The following is a 22,003-nucleotide window of genomic DNA, read 5'->3' on the forward strand; positions in this document are numbered from 1 at the left end:
CTCCATCTGGACATTGAGCCATTGACCACTACCCTCTGGATGTGACCACCTAACCAATTCCTCATGCACCGGACAGTCCACCCATCAAATCCATACCTCTCCAGTTTAGAGAGAAGGATGTTGTGGGGGACCATGTCAAAGGCCTTACAGAAGTCCAGATAGGTGACAGCATGATAATGAAGCAACTCCTATGTATAATTTCAAAAAACAGAAGAAAGCAATTCTGGAAATTGAGAAAGTGGAGTTACCTAACAGTAGAGATTATTAATATTTTTTATCCATCTTTTTTTTTTTTTGCATAAGTTATGTTAGATACTAATTTTCTGAAAAGTAGATCTGTATAAACTTTGGCATATATCAATATATGGTTGATAGTGCAATAAGGATGTTTCAGGGGAAAAAAGACTGAATTAGATAGGAAACTGAAGAACTTCCCTGAATATGAACTATGTACCCATGATCTTGGATTACTGTATGAGTTATCTCTCCAAAATGACTGTTTATGCCAAAAATAATTTTAACTTATTCCCACACTGAAAAATGTTGCTAGAAATTTTAAGGTTGAACGTCTGCTTTAATGGAGTCCAGTTAATGTCAAAAAAACATTTCTGTTGTGTAACTTTGTTGTTGTAATGCTGTCTTCTGCTAAGAAGAGTCTTTTGGAGACTGTTTAAGGAATCCAGGAAGTATCCCACTGCTTACAGAATTTCTTGAAATGCACTATAATCCTAATCTCTTAAGATAATAAACTTGCACAGACTTTAGAGCAAAGACGACCTTTCTAAATGATAAAATGCTTAGTGCTCTACTAGCAAATCACATTAATGCTCAAGTCACAATTAATTGTATATAGCTTTAAAGAGGTGTAATATTCCCTTTTAGAATTTCAACAAACTATTTTGATCATGTTCCTCCTGTGGTATACCAGAACACATTTTCTAAGTGTATTTGTACATTCTGTATCTTAGTGTTTGTGTGAATGATGTACTGTAATTTTCCAATCTTGCATTAGAATACTTCATTATATTGTTTCTTTTTCTAATCTATTTTAAATTGCACGAAAGGACTCTTATGTAGACATAATTATATTACTTTTTAAAAAATCAGGTACTAAAAAGGTAAGAATATGCAAGATAGGAGGTTATCCCTGTGGCTTAAATGCTTCTCCTTTCCAAATCACATGTAATAGTAATGTTCATTACCTATCTTAAGTCTGCGTTTAATTCCCGTATCCCACTCTGACTCTTTGGCCTAGACACTTTCTAAGTCTCATTCCTAGTTCTCTTGTCCTTTTCCTGCTTGCCCTGTATATATCCTAGTTTCTCTTCCACACTGTCAGCTCAGCAGTTAAGAGATAAGGAGAGGCCATCTCCTTGTTCCAACTTGGGTGTTTGGACCTAAAGCTATAGTTTTAGGAAAAATCCAGCCCAGCCTGAAGCAGGAGCACGTTCAATAGAATGTAATCATTAGCTGCTTAAAGGATCTGTTGAACACATGCCAAGAGCTTACAACTTTGCCAAATTCGGGCAGCTTTTCACAGACAAAGGAGACATTGCTGTGTCAAATATCAAGGTCTTCGTCTAATGCACAGATGTGTTACTAGATGATTATTTTTTTTTTAAATGCAGACGTACCTGGGGATGGCTGGCATTTTCTGTTGAAACTAATTTTAGAAAATTATCTGAGGCAAATACCCAGAACAGAACATTCCACCCAAACAGTGGAATGACACTGTTGTTATTAGGCAAAGATAGAAACAACTGCAAATTAATTGTTATAATGTATAGAGTTGGGGACTCCTGATTTGTAGGCTGCTTTACCAACCTTACTTTGTATAGGTGTGTGGCAAAACTAGTTTTGAACATAGAAGGCCAAATTCTTATTTTCTAGAATATCTGCAGTTCCATTGATTTACGTGAGATTAGGGAAAGTGTAAATCAGCATAGAATTTAGCCCCCGTATTTAAAAGCCTCACTAGAGCTACTGAACCTTCATTTTTCTGAGCTTTTTGTTTTGGTGCTGTTGACTGTTTGCCATGACACTGAAGCTAAAGCATCCCATCTGTTTACCACGTTAACCAGCTTTACTCAATTATTAAGCTATCACCTTGCATTTGGTGTGTAATATATTAGATTTTAAAACATCTTTTGAGGAGAGAAAAATAGCAAAGAGCAAGAAGCAGTAGCTTTCTTAATGCATTAACTGGAAGTTAATGTTTTATATTGTCATTTTATGTTGTCTTTTTCTGGGTTTTGTTGGGTTTGGGGGTTGTTTGGGGGTTTTTTGTCCTGGGATCTATTTATAACTGACTGAAGCACTTTTGCAGGTGGTGTTTTTTTGCATGCTAATCCTGCAGAGAAACATTGTGTCCAACAAAGTATGCTGGGTCAGCAAAACCAAGAAATTTGTGCTGGAAAGACAGTATCCACAGGTATTTAGTGTGTATGGAGATTTGGCAAAATGAATGATTAACTATCATTGACAGAAATAAATCTAGTATTGTCTGTTAGAAAGTTGTGCATTTTTTTCTTTCCTATAGAACAGTTATTCTTCCTTTCAAAGTCAGCAAAAGACTCAGCAACGTAAATGTGCATTTAATAAAGTATTTCATGAGTCTTTTTCATCTGTGTTCTGCCTTTCCCTTCAAAACAAGATGATCCTTTTTTTGTGTTATTTTCTGTCACTTGTCCAGTCATACACAAATTAAATACATACCTACACGAGTGAGGTGGTCCTACAAGGATTATTTAAAAGGTTAACACTATTACACAGTGGTTTCTGGCATTTTGGTGGTTTATTTTAATGTTCAAAATAGACCAGATTAGTGGGGAAAATTAAGTTTCTTCTGATGCTTTCTACAGTGTCTGAGTTCACCAATGTTACATGCTTTACATAGAGAACAAACTGAAGGAGGTACAAAAAGAAGGCAGAACAGACTGGAGTAGACCAGACTTGAATGACTTAGGAAGGAAGGGGAACCATGAATGAACAGCAGCCCCGTGGAAGACTTTCTTTCCTCCAGAGGACTCTTCCCAGCATGGCTGTATCAGAGACTTTGATGCATCATTGATTTTTTTATTGGTGTATTACTGTCCAGTCCTATACAATTTTAAGGTTATTTAGAAGGGGTGAAAGCTTATGACATCCTGCAAGTTTGAGTGATTTGATACTTGCAGGTACTAGCATGGTAACCATTAATCTTTCAACAGAGACTTTTAAAGTAAATGGATTGAATTGCATTTGATTTAACCTTGTGCTTAATTATTTAAAAGTGTCTGCCTGTTGCCCCAACTCCATGCCTATTTGAAAGACTGAGAACACAGCAGTTAAAAATGAGCTTCACGACATTCAGATATTAGATTTAATGTTTTCATTCATTTCCTTTATTCTTAATGAAAATTTTGGAGAAAGTATAAAAATTGTTGCCTTCCAGTGAAGGACCTATAGACTGACTTGTAGAAAGAATGTTGTCTAAAACCAAGGGCTGTCCTCAAAAATGCCATTGCAGAGCCTCCCTTAACTGAAAATTCCCCTTTAGGGAATTTAACTGCAAGACTTCATGGGTTTGCATAGGCATGAAGGCTTTTCCTCAGGTCACAACTGGGAAGTCAAAATGAGTCCTTTGAATCAGACAGAAATAATTTGGAAGCAGGTGTGGAATAGAAGTGGAATGTCCCTGAAAGATGCATATTAAGTTTCCAAGTGGCCTTCTGGTAGCCAGACAGCCAGAGCATATTCAAGTCCTTCAGTGTCAGGGTGGCAAAGACATGAATTACTGTAGCGATCACTGTGTGCAAAGGAAATTGTTGAAACTTTTCGCCAAGTATAAATTGAAAAAATAATTTTGGTCACTGATGATACTTGCACACTCTGGGTGGGGTCAGTAGGACCTCCGGTCTGTGAATTGACTGGTTGCTTTTTCCTGATCCAAGATGCTAAATAGTCTTCCACCCGTTCTTCCAATTAGCTTTCCCAGTCCGCAAGCAAAATCTTAACCGAGTCTGAAGGATCATCAGACAGCTAGTCTGCATCTAGCCCACCTCTATATTTAGACACTGGCTAAGCTGCTTAACTACAGCAGCTGTGTTGGATGAGAGGGAAATACAGAGTTGAGTATCCTTTGCTTACCAGAGGCACTGCAATTAATATTTCTGCACTAAACTGTCTAATGTAAACTTGGAAAAAAAAAAAGAAAAAAAAAAGTTGTACTGAAGGCTGATACCAAACATAGCTTGCCTGGAAGACGTATTTATGATAAAATTATGCTAGTTGGAAAAAGCATTTGTATAAAAATCCCTTCTCAAACACTTACGTCAATGCTTAGTATTGTGTTAACTGCTTAAGAAGAATATTGATCTAAATGGACCTTGTTTCAAAGAGCATTTTGTGGTTGATATTCATGAAGGTCTTGGCTTCTAGAATGATACTTTCTTGTGGAATGCTGAGAAAATACGTGGAGAGACTTTCTTTAAAGAAATGTGATTTTGCTGCCTAATTTTGCAATAGGCAAGTCAATGTATTTGAGAACCATATGCGTATTTTCAAAGCTAGTGTCATGCATTATTTCTACAAATATTTCCTCCTAACCTCAAATTAACCTTTCTTTTGTGGTGCTTTGGCTGCCTTTTCTGCACTTCTGTAGAGGTGGCATGTCCACAGCAAAACTTCCGTCTTTTCCTGAACTCATGTTATTTGCTACTGTTGGTTGGAGAGCAGGTGCCTTATAACTTGGAGTGTAAAGTAGCACAGGTAGCAGTCTGCTGAAGTGCTGGCTTTCCTAAAAAGTTTATGCAAATCAATGAATGAGATTCTGAAATAAAAAGGGAGAGGTACAAGCCAAATGTGAGAGAGAATGGAAATTACTTCGTGTTGAATATTGTGGCAAGCTGAATAACTGCTGATGTGGAAAAAGTCTTTAATGTCAGTATATGGCAAGCATAATCTGAAAAATAAGAGCAGACTCTGTCCCCTAAAAGAAAAATATACTTGTTCTGTCATCTATTGTATTTAAGCTGCACAATTTGACCTGTAACTAGCACTGAAGTTCAGGGCTAGTTTGGTTAATGATTACAATACTTCACATCATTTCATTGTAGTTCTCAGAAGCTCTTAAAAGTGTTTCCTCAAAAGCAGCAACAAGAAGATACCCCGCAGGAAACAAAAAATAATCTGAGTATTAGCGATCTTAGCAGTTGAAAAGATCAAGGTCTCTATGTATTTAGTGATTGTAGATTGGCAAAAATGGAAGTTCTTAGTGGGAAATAGTACATGCTCCTAGCTTTTGGAGAATAAAAAGGGCTGTAGGGAAACAGAATTTTAAACTTACCATGTTTCTGCTTTTTCCAGGTTGCACAAACTCTGTAGGCCTGGACTTACCCTGTGTATAGGGATCTCTTTATATTTGTGCAGGATTTCCATATGTACAGTAGTCCAATCTGCACAGAATATCTAGACATTCTGGACACCTCTACAGACATTGAGCAGAAAGAAAGTTATGGTGGTGCCCAGTAGTTTCACTTAATTGGAGGATCAAGAAGGTGCATAACAGACTTGGGGCTTGATGCTGTAGATGGCAATAAAAGGATCAAAGGTTTATGCCCTACATAATTACTACTTTATGAACCTGCTATAGGTCAAAGAGTTTTGAGAAGCATCAGACCTACTGTGTGTGAACTGTACAGTTTATATGTGATTGCTCAGTGAATCTAGCATGTCCTGAAGGCAGTGGATTTACTGCATATGTGCATACCATGAGTATGCATGTGTATCTGCCCAGGAGTTCTGGTCATGAAATATGATAGCTCTGCAGCTTACAGTGCATGTTGCAAAGTGTGTGATGTCTGAGAAGAACATCCAGGATCAAGATAAACTTGCTGGAGTTTCCAGTGTTGGTAGTAATTCACAGTTACCTTTTTAAGTCCATAACCACGTATAAATGCATTTGTTATAAAGGCTTTAAAATGGTAAGGAATGGCAACTTCCCTATGGAATTACCTTACTGCAATATTTCAAGGTCCCAGCATTTACTTTTACATATTCTATTCAAATGTGATTCCTCTCTTGAAAGGAATTTTTCTTACATTGTTGCCTTCACAAATTGCCTTTCTGCTTGGGATCTTTGTAGTTGAATTTTCAGTGGTTGAGATTGTTGGGATTTTTTTTTTTTTTTTTTTCAGGAAACCTATCCCAGTTTTTGAGAACTGGAAGCATCGGTAGTTGAATTTGGGAGTGGGTAATGAGGCTGTTATTTGAAATGCTAGTGGTACAATTAACTATATATCAACTCCTTTTTTATGGAGTGTCTGAAAGGTCAACATGTATCTGCTGCTTAATGCAGATTATATCTTGCACATTTTACCTTTTTCATTTTATTTGTTTTACTTCATTATCCTCACATTCTTCTTTACTAAAAATGTTTGTGACATTTACCAACACAAGTAGAAACAGGAAGGAACTGTGATACAACCTTGATAAATTGCATCTTTCAAGAAAATATTTTAATAACTTACTACAGTAGTTCTATTGTGCATTACAGGCACAGAAACAATGTGTGTGATTGGGTATTTAACAATGCTACATCTTCTCTCAAGTCCTCTTTGATTTTATTACACATTATTTGCATGTTTTATAGCAGTAATTTTTTAAAGACTTCATCAGGTAGGCTTTGGTCTGTATCTCATAAAACCTACAAATTCTAAATGTTACAGAAACCCTGAAAGATAGCATGACTGTGGTTGAGAGATATGATCAGAGCAGGTGCTCAGAAAAGTTCTGCATCACGGAGTTTAAATCGTGTCCCTGTTAGTTCTTCCAGCTGAATATTGCCAGCATGTTAGTGCAGCTTTTCCAGGGCAAAAGAGGCTTATAAGTGCATTTGTTCTGAAATGCCATGTAGTTTCCAACCTAGAATGAAACATCCATTTAAGATTAGATCAAGAGGGGTGGTTTTTTTTCCATATCTATATTCAAGCACGTTGCTTCAGGGAGTATTTTTGTTTTGTCCATGAAACTTTTGCAATTCTAAACTTAATTTAGTGGTCATTTAAATACCTAAATATTTTTAATAAGTTTGTGTGTAACAGTATACTTTGTAAGCAGTTTTATTTTTGATACAGTAATTTTTTAAAAAGAAATACTATATATTATATTACGTCTTTGTTATGTTGTTATTATTACAGATAAACACAAATCCCCTTCGGATATAATACGAAGTTTTCAGAAGAAGAGTCAGTTTAGGACCATTGCTCCAAAAATGGTACCAAAAATTTTAACATCTGGAGTGGTTTCTTGTCTTCAGTCATCTTTGCCTGAGCAAAATACACCAATTTCAGCTGCAAGTTCTAAACCACTGGTGGTACCAACTCAAAACTATGCTGTCATGCAGGTTGCTGGTCATGAGGGAACTTTCTCTCTGTTGGCCTTGCCATATGTTGCTCCTGCCCTAACGCAGCAAGTCCAGCAGTCAAACATGGCCCCTTCTGAAAACCCAAAGCTGCCTATCCCTAGGTACCAATCTGTAAGAAATAAATTGCTGAATGACAAAAAAACGGCACAAGTCTCTGTTTTGGGTGCACATAACAAGATTCCTAACAAAGCATCAATCTCATCACAGACTTCCCCCATGACTACCTTAACTGAAGACTGTGCCGAAATTCATTCTAGTTCAGATTCAACTGAGCAAGTGATGCTAACGGACCGTGACTCAGCTGAAATTACAGTTGCCACATTAGTAAATAAAAGCAATTGTGTGGAATCTGGATCTCCTTTAGTGAACAAAACTGAAATTGCTAACGGTAATGTTTCTGGACTATCTGTAGTTAAAGACTCTTTATCCAAGCCGGCAAGTACAATTAATTCCATGAAACAAAGTCTACGCTCTGCAAAGACAGCATCTGAAACCACAGGAAAGTCATTCATAATGTCTGAGAAACTAAAGGAAAAACCCACAAATTCTGCAAATTCTGTTGCTGTCCTGTCACCAGCAGTTTTTGGCAGTACAGTACAGATGACTCCATCAGCACCAAAAGGAAAACTTCCTATTTTGCCTTACTCAAGGATGAAAAATTCAGTGTTCTGTAAAACTAAGCTGCATACTAATGTTACGGATGTATCTGGTCCTTCACTAAAATCTGAATGTGAAAAGATACCAGCTTTGGCGAAAACCTTTCATGTTCCTACTAAAGCATCTGATAAGCGATTAGCTGTATCATTTACGCAAGTCCCCAAACAAACCATTCGAGAAAATACCTTCTCTCCATCCAATAAAGTGGATGTCGACAGTCTTAAAAAATTGAACGCTGCAGCCTTTAAAAGAAGAGGCAGGAAAAGAAGAGCTCCAGATGATTTATTGACTTTTCAGACCAAGCGAAGGAAATGCATCATTAATAAGTTTAGAGAAGGAAGAGAGAGGGCAAAAGTTGATCTTCAGCCACCTGAAGACAAAAAAGCAGAGGCAGTAAAAAAATACCGTAGTATTAGACCAAAACCAGTGGTAGTTGTGCAGGCTTTTGCACCACTGACTTCTGCAGCAATAGTAGAGACACCATCTCCTGACCATTTAGGCCAAGATACTCTTTTAAATAGTTCGCTTCCCAACAAATATCTAAGTTATAAGCATAGTGATGCTGCATCAGCTAAATCAAGTGATTTAAGTAGAAATGCGTGTTCAACCGTACCTAAGCCGTCGCATAAATGTCATGTTTGTAACCATATCTTCCAGTTTAAACACCATCTTCAGGACCATATGAACACGCATACAAACAAACGGCCTTACAGCTGTCGAATTTGCCGTAAAGCGTATATTCATTCTGGAAGCCTGAGCACGCATATGAAACTTCATCACAACGAGGGCAAACCCAAAAAACTTGTGTGTTGTGAATTCTGCGCTAAGGTTTTTGGCCATGCAAAAGTGTATTTCGGTCACCTAAGAGAAGTGCACAGGGTTGTTATCAGCACAGAGCCCTCTACTAGCGAGCAACAGCTGCAAGATGCTTTAAAGAAGAGAGATACAAATATAAAAGAAGCAGAAGAAGCAACGGAGAGGTGAGTGTTTACACTAATTAAATGCTAATGAAAACGGGATTTCAGGTTGTCAGTGGAAGTTCATAAACATCACCATTATGAAAATTGTTGCTTTTTCCTCATCTTTTGTTTCCCCCGAAGTGAGATTCCTAATGGTTTAAATATTTTGTTGAGGAATCTAGTCAATCCGTTAGACCATCCAGTATATCTTAGCTGATTTATTGAATATAAATTATTACTGACACTTGAATATCCAAAGTAATTTTGCATATATTCTGGTATTACCCAATATACTGCCAGTGGAGCTATTTTGATCAGTTGATTTCTCACAGCTAACACTTTTTCTGTTAATCTGCGCTGTCTTCTGTGTTCTACCCATTTTGGGTTTTCCCCAGAAGGTGAGTGAACCAACTGCAATAAGTGCAGAGCAATTCATACTTCAGTATTAGCTTGTAGCTTGTTTACCCTATTAAATATCATTATCCCATTTCCTTCTCTGGAGTGCTGTGAGCTAATCCGTCTTGTGTGTTGATTACTGCTGCTCTTGCAATTGCTTAGCCAAGTAGAAAAGTTAACAATTACCATATTAAGATGGATAGAACATTCTTTTATCTCTGCATTATGATTCTGAGGTGAAATTTCTTGACACAGTATAAATGTTGGCTTTTTTGTTTGTTCCACTCTTCATTTACTTACATTGAAGTACGCTTTAATAGCCTCGGGGCTTTAACTTGACACCTCACTGCGACACTACAGTTCAACTTTACACATTTTGCTTTGCATAGCTCTGCCCTCTGGGGCATCAGAAATTTTTAAAGTAACCTAAGAAACAGCAGCACTTTTCTTTCAGCCTTACTAGCCTTTGTACAATGAATCACTTAATTTATCTATTTTGTTGGGTGATATGTCTGATGCGTATAAATACACAGTATTACGTGGTCCTTTTCGTAGACATTGTGAGAAGGTTTCTGTGGAGGTCTTCTTTTGATTAGCTTAACTGAAACCAGGGACTTGCTAGTTCTGTGTCTGTTTCCTTTATACTGCAGAGCTGTGCTAAATCAATGAGAGGGACTGTCCAATTGTAAATTAGGTATTTAAGCTTTCTGAAACTGTGTTACAAACTTCTAGGGAAAAAAAAGAAACTTTGAAGTTTCATTGTTTTCATCTTGGAGTGGGAGGTGGGACATGGGGTTTTGCCTTAAATTGACCTTAGATCACTCAGTGTAAACAAGTTGGTTTCCCTTAGTAGCACGCTACACCTAATATGCATTTTCACTTTATTGACACAGAGCTAGTATTATTTGGATTGACCTCACTAAATCAGGTACTTAAAAAAAATGTTACTAACCTTTTATTAAAAGGTTAGTGTTGTTAAAAGATTATTTCTACCATGGCTAATTTTGGAGGCAATTCTTAAACTCCACAGCATTGAATAACATTTGGTTTTAGTTGTTTCCTAATCAGCCTTATTGTTATTTTATTTCTCTTTTGTTTTTGTTCCAAATAAATTAGATACTGTAGCAACAGTGCCTGTTTTTAATTAAAAGAACGTTTCATGAATGTCATCTCTTCTTGGAACTTATAAGGACAGAAATTGCCATCTCTGTTCTGTGCGTGGCTAATACTGAAATAGTTCGTATTTCCTTTTTTTAACAGGGGAAGTAAGTGCAATTTTGAGGACCTATTCCATAACCCAGGAGAAGTGAAATTACAGATCAAATGTGGTCGATGCCAGTTTATTGCACAGTCTTTTGGTGAAATGAAGTTTCACTTATTGTGCTCTCATGGAGAAGAGATCCAGGGAAGAGTAAAGGAAGGGGTTTTGCAAGGAAATAGAGGAGCTAAGGGGGAGCTGATCAAACATGCAACCCATTTCTGGAAACAGCGCAATGAGAGAAGACATTTAGCAAAATGCAGTGCCTATGAAGAGGAGTTTTATACTTTTCCAAAACTGAAAAGACAGATATACTTTCACCATCAAAATAGTGTCGATATGTTATCTAAAAGTGGACTGACTCAGTCAGGAAGCGGTGAAGTAGCCAAGGAGATGCAAAATGTAGGTTTTGGTACACCAAACAAAAAAATAGAAATTTGGTCTAAAGCGGGCTATAACTGCATTTTATGCAAACAGTTATTTGGAAGAAAGGAGGATCTTTGTAATCATTGGCAGAGTCATCATAACTGTGAAGACCCTTCCACTTTATGGACAATTTTTAGTTTGTTATCAAAACAAGGAATTATTGAACTTTCTAATAATGGTGAATATTGAAGCTCAATTCTACAATGCTATGAAAAACATTTAACTGCCTTACCAAATTGTTTATGGTTTTTTGCTGTGTTGCTGAACTAACTCAAGAGATGTGTTACTTTGGAGGTTTGTTTGGTGGGTTTGTTGGGGGTTTTTTTAAGTTATGCTAACTTTTATTTTGTTAAATAGAAAATGCATTTATCCACTCTCATTCCAGATGGGTACATGCAAGCTGATTCTGAAACACTGTACTTAAAATTCATGCTTAAGGAACTTACCAGCAGCAAATACTCAATACTAATCGTTAACATCAAGGAAAAAGATTCTCAAGTTAAATTATACTGTATACACAGAAATAAATCAGTTTGTATGAAGTGATCTCAATCTTGAATGAAATGACAAACCAGACTGGAAGTGTAATTTCAGTCCCAACTGTGCTTCTAGGTTTTATGGTAAATATCTATTTCCATGCAGTTCTCTGAATCATTTGAATGTGCATACATGCAGCCGGCACTCAGGAGCTTTGTAATCTATAATTTAAGATTATAGATAATAATCAATTTCTTGATTTCAGTGTCTTCAACCGTGTTCATTGCTTGCAGGTTTGTTATTGTCAGGTCTTTTAGGTGTTATATTCTGTCCTGGTAACAGCAAGGGTCTTTGGATTTTTAAAGTGAAAAATCTACATGTATTTTTTTGCCTGTAGCTCTTTGGGTTGAAGACGAGTTAGTTGCCACCCTCGAAGATGGAACGCTTGAAGCTTGACTGCTTTATGGAAAAAAAACAAGTTTGTTTTAAAATAGTGATCTGAGTTGGTTACTCCTAGGAAGTTTGACATTCTGCAATAGACTGCATGTTTCACAGTGAACTTTTAGCATATTCCTTGCACCTCCTGTGACAGCAGCACTACTGCTGCCAACACCGTTACCACTCTGCCTTTAACACTCTTGGTTATATAGCTTTTGTACCTCTGCAGTTGACCCAGTCTGTGGCTTTAACGGGCAATTGTTCCTTCACTTCTATGTAGCAGCCTGCAATGCAGGAATAGTCATGCCTGTGTCCCCTGCTACAGAGCAGGCACGGTAAGTGACCATTTTAGCATATCTCCAAGGGGGCAAGTCAGTCCAGGCTGTAAGGAGATGGAGTTCTGGAGCTCAGTTTTGATGAAAAGGTCATTGAACCATTGCATCTAGTTTGAAATTGGTGTTTAAACTGCTATTACTGAAAGCCTTATGTACCTCTGGACTATTTTGGGAGCAATAATGGAGGCAGCGTAAGAAGTCACTATATCACTAAGTCAGAGCACATCAGAGAGCAAACTGAAAAATACACCAATACTGTCTCTGCAGTACTACTCTATCCATTTCTTCTTGTGGTCAAACTGTAATTGAGGGATTGCAATGATGAAGGAGTCATTCCTAAAATGTCCTGGGTGGCTTCTCACTGTTTTGCAAAAATTGTGGTGATGAGAACGTGGGAAGAGATCTAAAAATGTTGGTTTTTCTGAGTGGGATTCCAGAAGATGTTGCAATATTTTGTGTATTTGTTTTGGTTTTAAACAGTAAAGGCAATTTTGATGAGCCAATAGTTTTGAATATGATTTCTTGTTGTATGGTGCTTTGCCCTGGAGTTGAACTGTAAGACTGGAGCCAAGAAAAATAAAAGACAAAAGGAAAATGCTCATAGAACTGTACAGGTGCCTGGTAAGGTGGAAGAATCCCTGTGGATTTTCAAAACTTCCTTCCTACTATCTGTTGCTATAATTACATATTTCTGGTTGTTTCTTTGCTTTCGTATATTACTTTTGTATGCTGAACTACTTAAAAAATACTACTTGTTCTTACTCTTGGGTATGGCACACCCATCTTTTAATGCGTACAATATATTCATATTTATTTTCACTGGGTAGATGGAGGAGAATGTATGGTGTATTTGGAAAGGAATAGCTAATTTTAAAGTCAGTGTTTCATATCAAACTGAGGCTATATTTAACTTAGTAGAGTGTGTTTGCATTTAGAAGCGCTTTTTCCCCCATCTTAATCCTTTAACTTTCAAAATCAAACAGCTTGGTGTTTTCTCTGAAACAGAAATGTGAGAACAATCCCTCCTTCACATAGTTACAATATATCAAAGGGAAGTTCATTCCCAGCATAAAGCACGCGTTTTAAGAGTTGGGGGGAAAAAAACCCCACATTTAAAAAGTTTGATCATGTTCATTATTTAGAACGGACATTAAATCGCCTTTCTTGCAATATCACCCATTCCTTGGTATAGTTTAAAATGAGCTGAAACGAATGCAGCTCTGACACAGCCCCTTCTGTTCAGTAGCAGCACCAATGAGTTGTCCTTCAAAAATATTTTCAAAAAGTATTTGTTAAAAATGGTGGTGCATCAGAGCCAGTGATGTAGATGAGTTGTTTGGTGGTGGTTATCAGGCAAGAAGAGTCACTCCCTTTTCATTTTGCGTAAAAGAGGGGGGAGTTGCAATGATGATGGGAGGAAAGAGGTTTGGGACAAGGGAGTGGGTTGCATTTTTTTTAAATGGAAATTTTCTTGTACATTCTTTTCATCGTATTTTTGTGCTTCTCTCCCTTTCTGTAGTCCAGGCCACATGGGTAAAGGGGTCTCAGCTTTCAGCCATTTAAAGCCTGAAAACATGTTTTAAAGTATGGTTCTAAGCCACTTCTCAGTGTCCTCGTAAATGTTTAAAATTAGAAGCCTTTTTTTTCTGAGCCTGAAAGCATTCTTGTGTTTCAGGCTATTATGATTACGGTAGATTATGAAAGGTTGGGATTTTTGAAAACAGCTTTGCATTAAATACAGATGTGTCCTTTGTTTAAAATGTTTGTTTTGCATTTGTGTTCATTTTGATAACATTTGGAGGTCTGAAGTGAGCCTTATTTACAGCAACATTAAATAGTGCATTTGCTGTTCAGCGGGAAGGTTGTTATGAATACAGTTTGCTGTTTACCTTGAAGCTGGACAAGTTAACATCTGGTTTTGCACATAAATTATATTTTTAAATTGTTAAAATGAATGTTGTTGGTTTTGTAGCTGTAGTTTTGTTCCCCTCTGATTTTTCATTAAATCTCTGTTTCAGCTTCACTGTTTAATGCTGTTCCTCACATGGAAAGTTGTTCCTTCATCATCACACCATAAATAATCAAAGCTGGAGGAGTTCCATCGCTTCTCTGGCTTGCAGAGTATTGCCCTTCTCCAGCAGCAGAGCTACAGTTTCCTATGGCTAACTTGACATAGTTGCTGGCAGTAAATGTTTTACTTCATTTATTTATTTATTAGAATTTAGATCTCTGCTGTTTAGCTCCATCAGAGTTTCTGTCATACCTCATTAGATACTTACTCTATCTACTCTTCACTGAGCTCTTTAGAGAAAGTGTCATAAGAAGGATGAACAGGTATTGAGGAGAGCAGATTTCAGCCCTAACTTTGTGCAGATGATGCTGACATTTGAGAATCACCAGCTTATCAAGGCTCAGCCGTGTAGTATATTATATTTCTACAACACATCCACCTACATGCGCATCTATTTTGGAAAGAAATGTATACTTCAAGTTCAGTTGTCAGTTATTATTATCAAACCTGTACAATGTAGGTTTGTGATTATTATGCATAAAGATTAAAATGCTATTAACTGTGGTAGGTTTACTTGTCAAATTCCTTACAGCTCTGAAAAAGGAAAATCTCTGTGTGCTGAATATGACACAGAGAAAGTCTAGTCTCGTGAAGAAAATGCTGATGGCTTAAAAAGGTTGTCCTCATTTCAGTGTGTGCTTTTATAGCTGATCTGTCATATTGTAGGATTTTTTGCACTTTTTATTAAATTGCCATGATCTTTCTTGGTTAGGAATACTGGAGAAGACCTGAGCCTGCAAGCAAGTTTCAGGAAAAAATGTGTTTACTTCCTTTCTCCTTACAGGCAGACACGTCCATGGAATCAAAATAGTCTGGATGGCCTTTACATATACATGCACAATGAGGGGCAACATGCAAGATTTGGGCTTCAGTGTATGACTTTATGTGGCCGACCATTCTACAGTTCCAAAGTAGAAACTGCAAATCTGAGTGTAAAAATAAGTTGGTTTGCAGACTTGACTGAATTTCTAATACCTTATTGACAAACCTTCAAGAAATCCTAAAAAAATGACAATAGCATACTTCTCTACTTGTGCTTTGTGTAACAATTTTATTGATGTAGTAGTACCAGGAGTGTTCTAAAATATGATAGGTCTGGTGCTGCCGAGTACAAAGGAAGCTTTCTCCCTTCCATTTTTTTCGCATTTTGACTTTTCCATGTAAGCATTAGAAATGATGGGATGAATTATGATTTCTGCTGCTGACGAATCCAGAAACATTATTCTGGAGTTATTTTGCAGACATTTCCAATTTCATCTAGAATAACAGATGAAAAATTCTATTGGAAAAAATTCTATTGGAAAGAGATAAGTAAGCAAAGTGTCCTGTATGTGGATTTTTCTGCACAATTACACCGCTGTAGATGAAATTTATAGATGATAGGTCTTCTAGTGGTAGGTACAAACAGTTTGTTCTTATCCAGAGTTATCTAGAGTGGCCAAGGGAAGTAGGAATTTAAAAATGTCCATACCTTCTCTTTGACTTGAGTTTTGTTAACTATTTCTACTGTTGTGCCAGTCCAGATCATGGTCTGAGGCATGCATGAGGCACTCAAACACTTTCTAGGGGACTTACAGCATAATTCAGTGGAGGAAAGGGGAACAAATATGCTGAGGAAGTAGTGATGATGAAGGTTGGCACAATGTATTGATTATAAGGTCAAGCTTCAGTATGACTGGTCCTTGATGGTCTGTGTACGTGGAAGTCTCCTGTAGCCTTAGTCTGAGCTTCTCCGTTCCACCCCTTGTGGTTACATGGTTCCAGAGTCTGCTCCCACTTGAGGTACGTCAGTCTGGAGTATCCTTGGCTTCCCTGGGCACGAGCTCTTGCAAACGACATACCTGACTTTGTGAATGTCCTCTTCTCTTGGTGTCTTGGTTAAATGCTTGTAGTTACAAGCGTAGTGAGCCACATGCTGGCTGCTGAGACCAGCTGCTGCCAGACTTGAGATGTGGTCTTTCAGTTTCCTGAGGAAAGCATCTTTTAGCTCTAGTCCATAAAAGTGAAATCAAATGCTGCATCAGTACTTAGCAAAATAGGAAAATGGCTCACTCAGTTTCCTGCAGATACAACACTGAGAAGTAGTAGGAAAAAAAGTGAACGGTTGCTATAAGAAAAAGAAGCTGCTAAATGTGATTTGGGGTCTTCATGTGCCATTGGAAAAGACTAGAATGTCCCATCACCTAGTTAGAATCATAGACTAGAATCAGGGAAGTTGCATAGAAGTGTCTCATGCAGATCTGATGGTGTAAAGCAGCAATTCAGAGACACTGTGAGATTTTTCTTTTTCCCTCTTTTCCCTCTTTTCCTTTCTCTTTCTGCTTTTTTGCTTTTTCTATTTCTATTTTCCTAGCCATCCTACCTTTTCAGCATCCTCTGTGAGCTGTTCTGGCTGAACGCAATTTATAAATGTCTGATTCAACAAAGTCAACATTGTGTCTGGCATCTTTGCTACTAGCCAAAAGGCTGGGATTGAGTAGTTGTGAATGCTGTTTAGCAGAATGTTTCACGAAAACATTGGTTGCAGGGGACCCCAGAGGTCAGCCGGGCCAGCCTCCTGCCCAAAGCAGGGCTTAGCACCAGCCTGGGAGCAGAGCAATGCTTGGCGTTTTGCAAACCATTTAGCAACCATTTCTGTTGCTATTCCCGCTGGTCCATCCCCAGTGGTGGAGTCACGAGCGTAAACAAGGCTTCAGTACGGTAGCTGATACTTTGAGCACTGTCGTAAGCAATTTTGTGACATTTGTAAAGAAAGCACAAAACTTGGGACAAAAAAATCCCCCCCAAACCAAATAAAGTTACAGTTTCAGCTGTTGATCCTGCAGTAGTGAGAACTTCTTTTGGCCCCAAACCCTGTCGTTTTTGTTGTTGTAGGCCGTGGCCAAGCCTCGTCTACCTGCACGAAGCAGCTTACGCTCCTTTGACTACTCTGCTTTTTCTGGGACTTCAGTCTCTGTGCCTTTCATATGCAATGAATATACTACTTTTTTCTACAGTTGATTTAGGACAAAAAGAAAGCATTTTATTTCCTGTATGCTAAGTAATTTTGTGCAGCTTCATATTTAATCTGAGTTTTGAACATACACCCAATCAAGGACATCAATATACTTTCCTATTGCTAGAAGCAATAAATGGCACGGTGAGGGAGGAAAGCAGTAAATATCCCTGTGACCATACCTTTGAAGCAATGCAGTTGCTTTCCACTGGAAGTTTAATTTCTTCATGTTTTTAGTTAAAAGCTTTTATTAATTTTAACTGAAGTAAATACAGTGCTATACTTTGCTATTCAAATAAATCCTTTTTGAGCTCCGAGTCCTTGGAGTTTGAATCCTGTCCAGCCATTTTCTGCCATCTGCCAATTCCTTGCTAAGTGCAAACCTGACACTCTTGCCAATAAATCCACCTTTGTGCCATTTAAAGTCATCTGCCGTCCTTTCTCTGGAGCTAATCAAAGTTTGCGAGAAGACTTTTTTTAAAGGGAACCGGCTCTAGAATTTGGGCCGTTGACATTACACAAATTAATTAAAAGCAATTGCAGCGAACTATAAAATAAAGAAGTGGTGCAGATTGTTTGAAAGCTCGCTTACTTTTATTCTTTTCTGTGGATAATTGGAAAGGAAATTTTCCAGGGAAGAATTTGGTTTTTTCATGCTGTTTTATGTGCTGCTCTCCGATCCACTTTTTAGGCTCTCCCGAGTACAGCACAGCAGAGCCCAGCCATGCTTCGTAAGTCGATTGCATCCTGTTAAACTCAAAGCACCATTTTATTTTTACCTTGTAAGACTGCTGGGCTGATAAATGGGTGGGATACCGACACTCTGGGAGACAACCGCGATGTCTGCACAGGTTAATAGTCTCATGTCTGTCAAGAGCAGCATTGCCAGTGTCTTTACGCGCACACACACACACGATCACACACAAAGTAACAAAAGGATTAAGTCTGTGGAACATTTTTAACTTGTTTGTTACTGTCGCACTGTACACAGTGTGTTCCAGTTATTTTTCTGTTATTAAAATGTCATTATATTGCTAATATATCTATGGCTGGTCTGAATCCCGAAATACACAGTGCCCACCTGAGTTCTTCCAGGAAATTGGATTAATTGTTGGAATTTCTTTTAAAAAAATGTGCTACTCTTGCTGGTTAACACCACATGTAGGGTTTAAACTATATTTCTGAGAGTGATTTATTGGTCCAGCAGAAAAGTCTGGTGCTAAACCTTTCCACTGGGATTTGCTTACATTAGGAAGCAATGCAGGTGGCAGTCTATTTCAACACGGAATGGATTTTTTCCCCTTTCTGATAAATGAAGTGCTTATGTAAGGTGAGAGATTGAAAAAAATGAGAAGCCTGAAGCCCTTGAGGATCCGTCTGAAATCTCCACACGCGGGCAGAGAAACGTGGGGTAAATCTGATGCAGTTTCCGTACCTGCCCGCCTCAAACGTGATGGGAGCCTCCCGGCTGCGCCTCGGCCAGCCGTCCTGGGGACGCTGCTCAACAAAAGCTCCTCATTGCAGCCAGGAGTTCGCATTTAGAAACATTCAGCAGCACGTGCAGCACAAAGAGGGTATTTTGACACCAAACTCCTTTTGTCCGTCACTTGATAATAAATCATTCCCGTGTCTTCGTGGTAGGCATCCTTTATTCTTTGAGCTTTTCTCTCATGTTTTCATTTTGTGCATAATAGATAGGATCCGGGTTTGAATTAGTGCTCAACAAATTGTCTATTCTGAAGCTTTATTGTACGCGAGACGGCTCCCTTTGGCTATTGCTAACATGTATCATCTTTCTCCCAAATGATTCATTCGGTGTCATTTAATGACAAACATTTTATAGTTTTTACTATCGAGTGTTATATGTAAATCTCTTAACAGTGTCATGTTCTTAAATTATTGTAGCGCTTGATTAAATTAGCCCTTTTAAAAAGGATCCGGGTTCACTAATAGTGTTTCCTGCAATGCACATCTCTAGAGAAAACTGAGATCTGACTTTAATAGTCAGAATCAATTAGGCTCATCCTTTCCCCCCCCTTCTCTCTGCAGCATTCAGATGAATCGCATTTTTCAGGCACAGTTCAAGCAGGCTGTCAGGTCTCCGGGGCTCTCTGCCTCTTGGGCTCCGCATTCCCACTGGCAGCTGTGAAAAATAATTCCCCTTTTGCAGTTGTGTCCAAAGAAAGTAAGATGATAAATCCACAAGTTAGATTTAAGAGAGGGGAAGTGCATTATTGTTTACTCAGCATTGAATACGGTTTTGTTCTAGGAGATACGGCTGCTGTGAGGCATGGGAAAGTGTTCTCAGGTTTAAAGCTTTCTAGCTCATGAAGTTGTTTGGATTCATTTGAACTTAAAATTTAGGGGTTGTTCTTAGTCGAAGTCTTTTCGGAGTACCTAAAACGTGGCAGTGGTTTTGAAAAACACCAGGCTGAAAAAAAAAAAAGAAGAGAGTGAACTATAAACACAGCGTAATGAAGCCTCCAGAAAAAATCAACAAAATAGCCCCAACATGTGCAGGCTATCTGAGTGTAAATAACTTCTTTCAGATAAAATTCATTATAAGAGTAGACGTGCTGTTCAACTGCTCTGATGAAACAGCAATATAATTAAGAAAAACTTGTGAACCAGAAGAAAATGATAGATCTTTTAGCTTTGGAGGACCGAGAAGAGAAGTTCTCCCTGAGGTAGAGGAGAGGTGCAGGTATGAGGTTTGTCACTTGGAATCGTTGCTCAGTTCTCTGTGCGGCATTTGTTTGCAATATTCTTTTCTTTGCCGTAATGCCATAGTAGTGCTTTAATGTGGAGAAGAGACGATAGAACTTTAATCACCGCTAAGTCTGCAAAGCGATTGAATCTACAGTTTACAGTGACAGAAGTCTCCAGTTTAAAAAAAAAAAAATAGAGCCATTATAATCAAGCCTTAAGCCTCTTGCCATTCACCTTTCCACCTTTCAAGTTTCCTGCCCCTCATTATATCAGTGTTAGATTTAATACGCATCAGTATCAATTCAGCACAGCCATCCAGCATCCTTGCTCTGTAGAGGCAAACCCTGTCACTATTCTAATAAACCTTTAAATGTATCCAAATCCTTCTCAAAGCTTTCAGACAATACAACAAATGGTGCTTTGCTCGCTGTCAAATTGAAGCGATTAGTTTATTTCTAAATGCCAAGCTTCTGAGAAATAAAGCAGCATGGTAAATGCAGCCACCTTCCTTCTTTAACTTGGTTTTAATAGCTTGCTGTACTAATGGCCAGAACTGTAATTGGGTGGGAGAACTTTGAGCTGCTCCATATTTCAACCAGTGGAATATTAATATTATATATTGGAAACATTTTCATAGACCACAAAAGGCTAATGTGTCTCAGGAGCGAGATTCATTCAGGAGGGGCCAAGGTCACCATGCATCTCGGCTTGCCAGCTCCCAGGTAAGCCAAGCACAGAGCCAGGCGTGTCGAGTCCTGAGCCTTGCGGGCCCCTGTCCCAGGCTCTGCGTTTCCCCGATAACAGAGTGCTGTAGCTGCTCGGGACTCGATTTACTCTGCTGTTCAGCCAGTGGTGGGCTGCAGCAGCGGCAGAGGCTGTGGTGCCGCCTCCAGCCAGAGGACCCTCCAGGAGGAGCTACCTACGGAGGGGCGCATTGCAGCAGGTGCCCGGCAGGCAGTAGAGCAGATCCTGCAAAGACTTAGTTTTTAGACACTTCGGGTATTTCTGTGGCAGTTAATAGTATTCTCATTGCAAGCCTCTGCAGGACTGATGCCCGTGATGTGACATCTGTGACACCCAGCCCCTTCTGGCATGTGGTGGTTGCCCGGTAGCCAACCGCCGTGGCACTGGGTGAGTGTACGTGAGCATACGATGAAAAGGGAGAATTGATTTGAATTACGGAGCAGCGTATCTTATCTTTTCTCATTAATTCATGAGAAAATTGTGAGAGTAACAAGAAAAATCCTGTTCCTTGCACTGATTACAGCGATCCAAACAAGAAATCCAGTACAAGACCCTTACTTGGACTTCAGTGAATGTCCTCACTGGTAGGTTATTATGCTGCGAGCGTTAGTAATTACGGGATGAAGAGTGAAGTTCTGTCAAAAAGCCTAAACTGAGACAGAGGAAAACCAAGGAGTAGTTTTACTTACGTAGTTATGGAGAAAGAGGTTAATTGCTGTATGCAATTGCAATACAAGTTGGAATAAATTGGTCTGAACTCACCCACCAAATTGCAGTTTTGCAGAAGGTACCAAACCAGGGCAATAAAAGCTGCAGAGGAGTTGAAGAAATTCAAAAGTATTTCCAGAGCTGGATATTTGGTAAGAACGAAGGCAAATAAAGATAACTGAAAAGGTATGTAATTTTTTTTATATCTGCCACAGTCACTGCAAGGGATTAGAGTATTTGGTTCCTCATCTCAGGTTAAATTCACTGGAGAGCTTTTCTTCCACTCCTGTTTGCTCTTTCGCACGTGATCGTATCCCACGTGCAAAGGCTCTGCATGGGTACGCAATGCACAGGCTCGCTGCGCTCGTGCCGACTGCAGCGGCGGGGCTTGGCTGCTTAGGCAGAAAGAGGAAAAATCCCTTATT

General features: G+C 38.6%; 1 protein-coding gene across 2 annotated transcripts in view; it reads left to right on the forward strand.

Annotated features, from left to right (window-relative positions):
- Positions 1–12,852, forward strand: part of ZNF438 (zinc finger protein 438) — a 65,309-nt gene extending 52,457 nt beyond the window's left edge. The window contains exons 3-5 of one of the 2 annotated variants that reach the window (XM_009275161.2): positions 2,327–2,431; positions 7,179–9,042; positions 10,678–12,852. In XM_009275161.2, coding sequence (XP_009273436.1) covers positions 2,327–2,431; positions 7,179–9,042; positions 10,678–11,290 — 2,582 coding nt within the window. In that variant the 3' untranslated portion in view covers positions 11,291–12,852. The remainder of the gene's footprint in view (positions 1–2,326; positions 2,432–7,178; positions 9,043–10,677) is intronic. The other variant, XM_009275162.2, reaches the window with a different exon arrangement.
- The last annotated feature ends 9,151 nt before the right edge of the window (positions 12,853–22,003 follow it).

Source organism: Aptenodytes forsteri, unplaced genomic scaffold (assembly GCF_000699145.1).
Source record: "Aptenodytes forsteri isolate BGI_AS27 unplaced genomic scaffold, ASM69914v1 Scaffold336, whole genome shotgun sequence".
In the NCBI taxonomy this organism is placed as follows: domain Eukaryota; kingdom Metazoa; phylum Chordata; class Aves; order Sphenisciformes; family Spheniscidae; genus Aptenodytes; species Aptenodytes forsteri.